Genomic DNA, 12,043 nt, shown 5'->3' with positions numbered 1-12,043 from the left:
ATAGCTCTCTGGCCTGGGGCAGGCACCTCTCCACATCTGTTTCCTCATCTGTAGAAGGGGAGTCATAATAGCACAACCCTGTACCGGGCATGTGGGAGGTACCTAATGGGTAGTAGCCATTCGTGAGAATAATCATCATTATTTCAGCACTTTGTAAAAAGCTCAGGTGCCAACAAGGGCTGTGGACCCTGCCCCTGCTCCCCCTGTCCTGGAGAAGATTCTTGGCAGTCACCCTCTTTTATTTTATTTTTATTATTCATCAGGGAACCTCTGAGAAACACTAGCTCCTACTGAGTCAGACCCTGGCTGCACACAGGGGTCTCATCATCTGATTTTATCCTGATCTTAGAATCTTAAAAAAGAGCATTTAATGTATTTTCTATGTTTCCCCCTGTTCTAAGTTAATACTGTGTTTCCTCAATTGAAAACCCACCGCTGGGGAATTCCCTGGCGGTGCAATGGTTAGGACTCAGCGCTTTCACTGCCGAGGCCCGGGTTCAGTCCCTGGTTGGGGAACTAAGATTCTGCAAGACTAGAAGCCAAACAAAAAAACCCACCACTGTTTCAATAGGATAATTTACTAGAGATGGCATTACTGGGTCAAAGGATATGCATTTTTTAAAGATATTTGACAATTCGGTGTTGAGCCCAGCAGTGCCTCCCAAGCCCATGCTCAGTTTTTTTTTCTTAATTAATTTATTTTTGGCTACGTTGGGTCTTCGTTGCGGTGCGTGGGCTTCTCATTGCGGTGGCTTCTCTTGTTGCAGAGCACGGGCTCTAGGCGCGCGGGCTTCAGTAGTTGTGGCACGCGGGCTCAGTAGTTGTGGCCCACGGGCTCAGTAATTGTGATGCACGGGCTTAGTTGCTCTACGTCATGTGGGACCTTCCCGGACCAGTGATCGAACCCATGTGCCCTGCATTGGCAGGCAGGTTCTTAACCACTGCGCCACCAGGGAAGTCCCCCGTGCTCAGTATGAACCCTCACATGTTAGTTCCCTGTTAATCTTATTTCACGGTTCATTGCATACTTATTTGGGGTGAAGCACCAGGACTTCCCACGTGTTAACTGAAGTTAATCCTCATCGCATCCTTAGAGGGTGTACTGTCACCTTCATCACCTGCTGTAACAGTCACCAATTCATGCCCAGTCCTCCTTGAAATACATTCTCATCCCCTTACTCTTCCCATATTATTTTTAACAGCTTTATTGAGGCATAATGTACGTATTGTAAAAGCTACTCGTTTTAAGCTTACTATTAAGTGATTTTGCATAAACTGACAGGGTTGTGCAGCCATCACCGTAATCCAGTTTTAGAACAGTTCCATCATCCCCCAAAGACCCCTCATGCCCACTTGCTCCCATATTATTGTGAAGCAGCTCCTATACTACGTTTTGGCTCATCCATAAATATTGCAGGGTGTGTCTCAATTGCTGGGCACTCCATCTGCTTGTTGTGGTGGCCCCTGCTAAGGCAGCCCCCCTCCTGCTTGTGCCCCCAAAGCAAACCCCTGCGTCCAGTGCTGCCTCCTGTAACCTGAGAGCCAAGGGGACAGGATTGCGGAGAAGAGGCTGCAGTCCGCCCACAGGCCATGTTTACTGCGGGGTCCCGGTGAGAATCGAGTTTCACCCCAAATGCAGTTCTGCACACGTCACTGAAGCCCTCTTCTGTGCTGGGCCCTGGGAGTACAGCAGGGAATTCGCTCTGGGCCCTGCCCGTGTGCCCACAGCTGACCCATCTCCAATGAGGAATGCAGTGGCCAGCGGTGGCCTCGGCTGGGGTGGCCAGCTTGTCAAAGCGTCACTCTGGCCTGATCCACACCTGAACGTGTGCGTGTGTATTTTGCACAGCTTCCCTGGTGACCCCTTGCTTCTGGGGTTAAAGCTCGCAGTTGTTTCAGATGCACAGGAGAACCACAAACGTACTGGTCTCCTCCCGCGCGTAAAAGGTAGGGCCTGTCCAGGGCGATGCTTTTTCCTTTCTCTGTTCCCCTCTCAGCACGAGGCAGCAGGAGCGTGGCCTTGCCCAGTGCCTGGAACGTGGAAGGCCTCAGGGGTGCACCGTAAACTGTATTCATTCATTCCAGCCACAAATAACCATGGAGAGCCCACGCACCATTCAGGGTTCCTGGCTCTGGGGCAACAGCAGTGAGCAAAACAGATCAAAGCCCCCATCATCAGGGGGCTTATGTTCGGGGGGTGACAACAAAAATAAACAGGTGAAATACATAGCTTGCTGGGGCTCTAAAGCAGAATAACCGAGTGAGGAGAGACTACAAATGATAAAATACTTAATCTTTTTAAAAAGCAGAGTATAAAACTGTATATAGTATGTAATCCAATCTTCAAAAAGGAAAAATAATACATATGTGCTCATAACATCCATATGTGGAAAGAAATACCCCAAAATACCAGGGGTGGTGGTTATCTCTGAGAAGTGGGATTATCGGTGATTTTTGTTTTCTTAAATAGACACCTGTATGAATTAATTTTCTATACTAAATAAGTATTGATTGTGTAATTAGAGTAACCCTATCAGTTGAGCAGGACACTTGACATGACCGCCATTTTTAACGGGCCCACCTTTCTGAGTTGGAGCCCCAGAGCCCTGCCTCCGAGTGTGTGGGACTCTGAATCAGGGTAGGGTTCCCTTCTTTTATCCGGGGTCCCACAGGCTGTTCCGTGCTCGTCCCTAGTGGGAACTGGACAGAGAGTTCAAGACCTTGACTGAAAACAGAGGCAAGAGCCAGGAAACCGTCCTGGAGAGAAACAAACAGGTCCTGTAGGCAGGGCAGCATCATGGTGGGGAGCAAGGACATGCAGTCGCATGCCGGGGGCCCAACCGGCTCTACTTCCCTGCTGTGTGACTTTCAGCAAGTCACTTAACCTCTCTGTGCCTTCTTTTCCTTGTAAAATGATGACAGTAGTATTTACCTTCTAGGACTGCTGTGAGGATGAACTTGGTTAACAATTGTAGAGCACTGAGCCCTGGGCTTGGGTATAGTAAGTGCTCACGAAGGGCTGTCCTTTGTGGAGCAGCAAGTCAAGGAGGGTCAGTGCGACAGAAAGGAAATCCACATGGGAAACAAGAGACCGGGTGGCAGCCTGGCATTTTACAGGGCAGCCCCCCACGACAGTGCATCCTCCTGGTCAGTGTCAGTGGTGCCAAGGTTGAGAGACCCTGAGTCCAGTGAAGCCGCAGCTGATTAAAGGGAAAGGGTAGATCTGTATATGTGCCATTAAAGAGCTCCAAGACGGGGCCTCCCTGGTGGCGCAGTGGTTGAGAGTCCGCCTGCCGATGCAGGGGATACGGGTTCGTGCCCCGGTCTGGGAGGATCCCATATGCCGCGGAGCGGCTGGGCCCGTGAGCCATGGCTGCTGAGCCTGCGCATCCGGAGCCTGTGCTCCGCAACGGGAGAGGCCACAACAGTGAGAGGCCCGCGTACCACAAAAAAAAAAAAAAAAAAGAGCTCCAAGACGTGTCATAAAGTGCTTTTTACAACTTGACATGTGATCTTTGTAATACAAGAAAGCAAAATAAGTGAATTTTAATAACCAATGAATAATCCTTTGGCACGTGGCTGTTCGTGAGATTGCACGGGGCCATTTCCTGGTCCCTAGAGGGGGCTTCACCAGCAGACAGGTGCGTCTCCCCGTGCCCCAGGGCAGAGCTCAGCCACAGCTGGAACACTGCAGAGTCTCCTGCCTGCCTGCCCGCTGCCAGGCAGAGTCACTAGGGGCCTGCTTGAATCTACAAATGCAGTTTCCCATCACTGCATCATCATCCACATCTCTGACTTTTTGAACAAGCTTGGCTTTCATCTCCTGGGCTTTTCCAGAAAATCCTCTTAGAGTTGGTCTGAGGCTTTTTGACGTTGCCTTTTATCAGTTACTTTCCCTCTTCCTGCCTGTCTCTCTCTCAGACATTATCCCAAGGTCAGAATAAAAACCCTGCGAGAGGGTGGGGTGGGTGACCTGCTGGCATCCAGCCCCGGGCTCTCAAACAAAGGTGTCTGGTGCCATCTTCAGCCAGACACAGGCACACTCAGTGCCCCAGACGTGGCAGGGCATCGGGGGACAGGCCTGCCGAGGGAATGTCCCTGGGCACAGGCAGCCAGGACCCTGAGACCACCAGAGGTCATCTCCTGAGCACTACGTCAAAATTCCATTTCCTCCTTGAGGGAGATCCACCCAGGCCTGGCCTGCTGGACTTAGGGACCAACCTGTTTTAGTTCCAAAATTCTGAGGGGACGATCGTCTCTTTCAGGTAATGTTCAGTGTGCTTCGTCTCCTGTGAAATTGAAACACACTGCTGCTTTCACAAAAATTATCTCTTCTTGTAAGAATTCTGATAGCATGGAGTCAGAAAGGATGCAGTTTGAGGGAGAGGAAGTTTCTAGTCTGAGGGAAAGCCAGTGGCTGTACACAGCGCCACGGGGCGTCTGTGAGACCCGTCTTTGAGTTGAGGGTTCTTGCAGCGTGACTTTTAAACCCCTGGACGTTTATGTTAGATACCTTATTTTCAACTTTCATGACAGTTCATTATAAAAGAACAGACCTGGGGCTTCCCTGGCGGTCCAGTGGTTAAGACTCCGCACTTCCACTGCAGGGGGCATGGGTTTGATCCCTGGTCGGGGCACTAAGATCCTACAGGCCGCGCAGTGAGGCCAAAAAAGATAATAATAATAAAAAGTAAAAAAGAACAGACCTTTTTGAGAGGAGATAGGAAGCACCCAGAGAAACAAGTGAGTCCTTTTAGGTGGTATCACACTGACGTTACTCTAAACAGAACCAGGACTTCGTTGGTGGTCCAGTGGGTAAGACTCCATGCTCCCAAATGCAGGGGGCTCGGGTTCGATCCCACATGCGTGCTGCAACTAAAAAATCTGCGTGCCACAACTAAAAGATCCCGCATGCCTCAACGAGGATCCCGAGTGCCTCAACGAAGACCCAGCACAGCCAAAAACTAATATAAATTTTTAAGGAAAAATAAATGAATAAACAGAACCGTATGTGTCTTCCAAAAGCCTCTCAGCCTTCTTCACTTCAGTTTCTCTGAATTCAGGCTTTTCTCACTGAGAACGAGAAAAGGTCCTAATAGATAAACAACAGTGTCCTACTGTACAGCACAGGGAACTATATTCAATGTCTGGTAATATTGAATAATAGAAAAAGAATCGGAAAAAGAACATATATGTATAACTGATATATATATATATATATATATATATATATATATATACACACAAACACACACACACACACACATAACTGAATTATTTTGCTGTACACCTGAAACTAACACAACATTGTAAATCAACTCTACTTCAAATTTTTAAAAAGGGTGGGGGAAGAAGAGGTCCTGAGAGGGCTGGTTGCAGGGGGTGGGGCAGTCGCCCACATCCCAGGCCTTTTCTCTCCGTTGTCTGTTCTTTCTTCTGCTTCACCTTCCTGGCTGCCCCCTGAGTATTGATCTAGAGGATTCAGGGCACTTGCAGAGGTTACCCACTGGCCCTGGAGGAGTTCTTGAAGAGTTTAGAGTCAATCAAGTCTCTCTTTTTTTTCTTAAGTGCACTAGCTAAGATGCTGGCTAGCTAAAGTAGTAATAAATGACTCCTTCGGCAAAAAGGACACTTTCGGTAGTGTGCACAAGTACACACCATGCGCTGTCTAAACGAGATTGTCCAAAATTGGGCTCTGCTGGAGAAGAGCACGTGGTAGGTGGCCTGAGACTCAGGGGTCAGAATTCAGAAAGTCTTATTTCACAGTCAGATTTCCCAGAGAGGTCTGAGACAGTTTGGGGAGAGCAATAATGTACTTCCTGCTGCCCGGCGCCCAGCCCCGGGGCTCAGAGGGGAAGACCTGCCCGGGCCCCTTTCGTTGGCTGGGGAAACTCCCACCCACGTGTCTGCAGACTTTGTCACAGATGAAGACTTATAAAAATTATTCTATCTTTGAATTAGGTGCAAAACAGCTTCTCCACCTAGAAATCCACTGCATAATCCTGGGTTATTTGCATTTTAAGGCAGGCCTTGAGTTAAAATGCCCCAGTGTGTGTGAGAGGGTCAGTGCAAGGCTGGGGAGACCCCCCCAGACTCCCCAGAGAGACGAGGCCTGGAAATGGGGGCTTATAGGGCAGCAGAGCTCTGACCATCATGCATACTCCTGAGTGAAGCAAAGCCTCCCTTTGAGGCTTTAAAACAACCTCAAGGTGTGAATCATTATATCACTGTGGCCGGCTGGCTGGAGAGGAACTGAAAAAATGAAAATCCTCATGCTGCTCATTAGCAAAGGGAAATACGCAAATGTTGAGGGTCCTGTGTGTCAGGGCCACACTCTTCTGCTTTGATCTGTTAAGCAGAACACTCTTCACGCCCACTTTAGGCTCAAGCTGAGTGTTCTTTGCTAGCTGGTGTCCCTGTACCCGAGGACCTTGGTAGAATGCTAGCAGTGAGGGGCTTTGGAAAATAGAGTTTTTAGCGTTAGCCACTTTAACCAGCGTTAGATCCATTTCGTGATCTAATTCTCATTGCAGACTCAATTTTCTACAGCGGGGTTTCTCCACAGTAGGACAGTAGTTTGAAGGCTACACTTGAGGCCTGATAGTTCTGTATTACGGGGCCTATCCTGTGCATTGTGGAGGGTGGGTAACATCCCCCCTGCAGCTGTGACAACCAGGAATGTTTCCAGACATTGCCAAATGTCCCATAGGACACGAAATCACACACACACACCCTTGGAGAATCACTGTTCTGTAGGAAAGAGGCAGTGTGAAATATTTAACCTTTGTCCTAAATTAGTTGTGCTTTTAAAATAGACCCTGAGAATCCCACCCTTCCCCAACAAGGTAGCTCTGCAAGTTCCTTCTTGCTCCCACATCTCCTTCTCAAGTCAAGTTCTCTATTCCTAGGAGCATCGGCTCTTCCTCTTGTTTTCACAGGGTCCCGACTTATCCTGGACCAGCCCTTTGCTTCTCCTGCTCCTGAGAAGTGCCAAGATTCTGCAGCGCTGACTCCAACTGCCTTCTCGTGCCTAGACTTTGGGCTGCTTTCTGGATACCTGCATAAGCAAGCCCTGCCACTGCTACCCATTCCTACCTGCACCCTGCTTTTTCCTTCTTGTCACACCTGTGTTACTTTCTCCCCCTCCCCAACTCCACCCCCTGTGCACAATGCATAAAGGATGGAAAAAGTACTGCGGCCAGAAGTCTCTGAATGAGGCATCAATGGATGAATATTTAGGCAGCTTAGGGCTGTTTCGAAAGCTGACTGCCAAGGATGCCTCGTGCCTCTTTCGGGCTATTTCGGAGCAGTTGTTTTGCAGCCAGGTCCATCACTTGGAAATCAGGAAGGCTTGTGTCTCATATATGAGAGAAAATCAACAAACTTTTGAGTCTTATGTGGAGGGATCTCTTGAGAAATACCTGGAACGGTTGGGAGATCCCAAGGAAAGTGCTGGCCATCTGGAAATAAGAGCTCTTTCTCTAATTTATAATCGGGATTTCATTCTTTATCGCTATCCTGGCAGGCCTCCAACTCATGTCACAGATAATGGCTATGAAGACAAGATTCTACTCTGCTGTTCAAGTAATGGTCATTATGATTCAGTGTACTCAAAACAATTTCAGTCAAGTGCAGCTATTTGTCAAGCTGTGTTGTATGAAATTCTCTATAAAGATGTGTTTGTGGTGGATGAAGAAGAGTTGAAGACTGCAATTGAGTTGTTTCGAAGTGGTTCCAAGAAGAACAGGAACAATGCTGTGACTAGAAGTGGGAATGTCCATATTGACTCCAAGAGTTCAACTCAGGATAGGACTGAAGAGTGGGGTGCCTGCTGCAATGTTGAAAATATACCAGAGGGGTACAATCAAGGAACAGAAGAAGCAAAGTCTCCAGAAAATCCATCAAAGATGCTCTTCCCTTATAAGGTGCTCAAAGCCCTGGATCCAGAAATCTATCGTAATGTAGAATTTGATGTTTGGCTGGACAGCAGAAAAGAACTTCAAAAATCTGATTATATGGAGTATGCTGGGAGACAGTACTATTTGGGAGACAAATGTCAGGTTCACTTGGAATCAGGTGGAAGATATTATAATGCTCATATTCAGGAAGTTGGAAATGAAAGCAATTCTGTAACAGTCTTCGTTGAAGAATTGGCAGAAAAGCATGTTGTTCCACTGGCTAACTTAAAACCACTTACCCAAGTAACACCTGTTCCTGCCTGGAATGTTACACCCAGTAGGAAAGGAAGAGGTTACCAGAAAATTTCCTGCGGCTGTGTCCCAGAAATGGCTATGTCAGAGATGGACATGAAGCAACGGAGGAAGATGTTCAAGAAAATTAGAGGGAAAGAGGTATATATGACTATGGCTTACAGCAGGGGAGACCCCCTCCTCCCACCCAGGCTTCAGCACAGTATGCGTTATGGGCATGACTCTCCAATGCACTGCTCACAGACAGCTGGCGGTGTTATGTCTAATGGACGTTTTCATCCTCAACATTCATCTCAGGGACAAGGTGGGGGATATGGGACGCCCAGGGATTCACCTCGCTTTATAAACAGGCACAACATGGCAGACCCTAAAGTTGGTTTTTACCCTGGCCCGGGTAGAAGGTGCTGCCAGAGCTATGATAACTTCTCCTATAGATCTCGTTCCTTTAGACGTAGTCACCGCCAGATGCATTGTATGAATAAGGAGTTCCAGTTTAGCTTTGTTCCAGAGAATGGACAGATGCCCAGGGGCTTGGAAGAAACCATTACTTTTTATGAAGTTGAAGAAGGGGATGAGACTTCTTACCCAGCTTTACCTAATCCTGGAGGGCCCTCTACAATGGTTCCTGCTACTTCGAGATACCATGTTGCAAGGCGAGGACATAGCTCAGGCAAACAGACTCTGAATTCAGAGGAAGGTGATGGCCAGAGTGACAGTGGGGGATATCATGAAGAATATATTTATCCTTCAGAACAAGACTATGAAACTTCAGGTGTTTACAGCACAACTGAATCTACAGCAAACTTGTCTCTTCAGGATAGAAGACCATGTTCTATGTCTCCTCATGATACAGTCATCTCATACAACTACCCCCAGAAGGTGGTGATGGTAAATTCTGCGGCAGTTGCAGCTTCCTGTGCAAATATTATTCCAGCTCCAGTCTTGCCTAACTGTGCAGCAGCTAATCAAGCTAGCAGTACCACTTCAATTTCCTCACAGAATGCTATACAGCCTCTATTTGTACCTCTGCCTACACAAGGCAGGCCAGCATCCTATCCATACCTGGCTGCTCCTATTCCCGCTGCTGCTGCCTCTCTACCACCTCCACCTCCTCCACCACCACCTCCTCCTCCTCCTCCTCTTGAGGTGACAGACGCTTCAAACTTACCACCACTACCTCCCCCTTATTCCTGTGATCCACATGGCAGTGATCTGCCTCAAGATGCAAAAGTTTTGCAGTACTATTTCAATCTGGGATTGCAGTGCTATCACCACAGCGTGTGGCACTCCATGGTCTGTGTGCCGCAGATGCAGCAGCAGCTTCATGTAGAGAATTATCCAGTCTATACTGAGCCGCCACCTCTGGTGAATCAAACCATTCCTCAGTTATACAGTGAGGTGGGGAGACAAGATGGCACACAGGCAGATGTATCAGCACATGGAAACAAAGAGGGAAGAAAAAGTCTCTTGCCTCTTCGGCAAGTCCAGACTTTTCCCAGACTCCCTCCCGGCTAGCCGTGGTTGGTTCACGCGGACAACGCCATTCCTCTCCCTGGGATCCAACTGAAGCCCGAACTTCAGCTCCCAGCCCCGCCCGCCCCATCAGCTCCGAAGCTCCCCTTCTCCGCCACCAGCAGTCTCCGCCCTCGAAGGGGCTTCTAGTGTGGAAACCTTTCCTCCTCCACAGCGTCCTCCCACTGTTGCAGGTACTTTTCCAAATGCTGACCCTGCATCTGTCCCTCATGGAGCATTCTGTTATCCAGTGGTGTCAGATCCCTACGGGCAGCGACCTTTGCCAGGTTTTGATTCCTGCCTTCCTGTTGTGCCAGATTATCCCTGTGTTGCCCCCTGGCATCCAGTCAGTGCTGCATATGTTGGTTCTCAGGTTCGTGGTGCTATGAGTCCTGAGCCACTTGCCTATATTGCTTCACCTCCCTCACCTTCTCATTATGTACCTCAGAATATGGAAGATTCAGTAGTATGACGTGTTCTTGCACTGCCATTTTTCTTGTTGTTTGGTTTTTAAGAAGTGTTTTATGTTAATGTTTAAGAGTGGTTAGAGTGGTTACTGTTGTATCTGTCTTTAAGATTATTTTATCTTTTGATTTAAAGTAGTTCTTTAAAATAAAGGAATATTTCTTTGGGTTGTGAATAAGGACATTGAAATGAATGTACATGTAGCCCCATATTTGAGCATATTTCATTGTATTCAGCTGTTTTCCTGTTAGCCAGCTTGTCAACTTTGTATTAGCTGATGGTACCAATTGATAAATGGAGTAAATCTTATGAACTATTGCCTTGGTTCCGATGTCACACATCATATTAAACCATGCAAAATTGGAAAAACTTCTACTTTTTCCTAGAAAATGAAACAACAAAACCAAGCGCATTTGCTTCTGAGTAACTAGCTTAATATTAAGTGAGAGTTCTCTTCAGGTTTCTTAAGAATTGTGTGAACTGAGTTGTGTTCTGTGATATTAATCAGTTCTGAAGGCACATGGCGCTCTGCTTTAGATTTATCCCATGTGGTGTTGTTTAATATTGGATTTATGTAACCATTTTCCTGCACAGGATTGGTGTCCTTTGCACATTTAGCAGTAAATAAAAATTAGCATTTAAAATTGAAAAAAAATAAAAAAATTAAAAAATAAAATAAAATAGACCCTGAGACTTTATGTACATTTAACACCTGCATGTTATTGGTTGATCCCCTGTGTGGGATGAACAAGACTTTGTTCTCTGTGAGTGGCCTTCCCAGAAACTCAGAATATTCTCTCCCCTCTTCCAGTCTGCCCTTCCATGGTATTCTTATGTTGCTAATAATTGACCTGATCTGTTCATTCATTACTAGGTCATTAGTTTATTAATTCTGCACACTCATTCATTCATGTAATAATATACTTAGCAAGCTCTCACTGCAGGCCCAGGCAGGAGCAAGCACCACCTTGTAGCCAGGATTCCCACACATTTGATGGCACATCTGCCTTCCTCAGGTCGTTTGTGGTGAGGGCTCACAGTTTTTGGAAGGCAAAGCTGCATCTGACTTGGAGGAACACGATCCCTGGAATCAGACAGACTAAGGTTCAAATCGTGCCTCCGCAGCTTACATTGGACGTAGCCTTAAGCTAATTATGGAGGCTTGTGTGCCTCCATTTCCCCTTATGAGCATGGGGGTGATCTTGTTGACCTGGCAGAGTTGTGGGGAGTCTCAAGGAGATCATGTACATCAAGCATCAGTAAGTGGTAACGATGAGGAAATTCGTAAATTTTCTATGGCAGGACAAACAGAAAAAAACAAACAAAAACAGCAACAACAAATGACATGCCCCCTTTGTGGTAGGCCTTACCCCATGGGCAGTGTGCATCTGCATTACACATTAACCAGACCTCCTCAAAGCAGGAGGATGAGATCAACCTTTGAGAAAAAGCTGGCCCCTTTCTTCACATGCCAGCATTGTAATTCTATGATTAATATATTTCTTTTGCATCTTCTATAAGGGGTTGCATTGACTAAAAAGTTTGTCTCTACGTGCATAATTGAAAAAAAAACACTTGAGGAACTGTGTACACAATGCTAACCTGTCAATATGATACATAATTTCTTTGTCTCAAAAATATATAAAACTGTGGGACTATCCTGGTGGCGCAGTGGTTAAGAAGCCGCCTGCCAATGCAGGGGACACGGGTTCGAGCCCTGGTCCGGGAAGATCCCACATGCTGTGGAGCAACTAAGCCTGTGCGCCACAACTACTGAGCATGCGCGCCTAGAGCCCATGCTCCGCGACAAGAGAAGCCACCGCAGTGAGAAGCCCATGCACTGCAACGAAGAGTAG

The 12,043-nt window shown here is 47.2% G+C and overlaps 2 protein-coding genes across 2 annotated transcripts in view; both read left to right on the top strand.

Moving 5' to 3' along the window:
- CMTM7 (CKLF like MARVEL transmembrane domain containing 7) overlaps window positions 1-12,043 on the top strand; it is a 47,572-nt gene that overhangs the window by 24,643 nt on the left and 10,886 nt on the right. The gene's annotated exons all lie outside the window — the stretch shown is intronic.
- Window positions 5,811-11,450, top strand: LOC307059829 (UDP-N-acetylglucosamine transferase subunit ALG13-like; the record flags this gene model as incomplete). The annotated part of the gene is given in 6 exon segments (XM_079714061.1): window positions 5,811-5,877; window positions 6,939-7,167; window positions 7,169-7,925; window positions 8,061-9,575; window positions 10,040-10,095; window positions 11,405-11,450. Coding segments are annotated over 6 exon segments (2,670 nt in total).

Source organism: Hyperoodon ampullatus, assembly GCF_949752795.1.
Source record: "Hyperoodon ampullatus genome assembly, chromosome: 10".
Lineage (NCBI taxonomy): Eukaryota > Metazoa > Chordata > Mammalia > Artiodactyla > Ziphiidae > Hyperoodon > Hyperoodon ampullatus.
The sequence above is the reverse complement of the archived record's forward strand: the minus strand, read 5'-3'. Positions and strand labels throughout refer to the sequence as shown.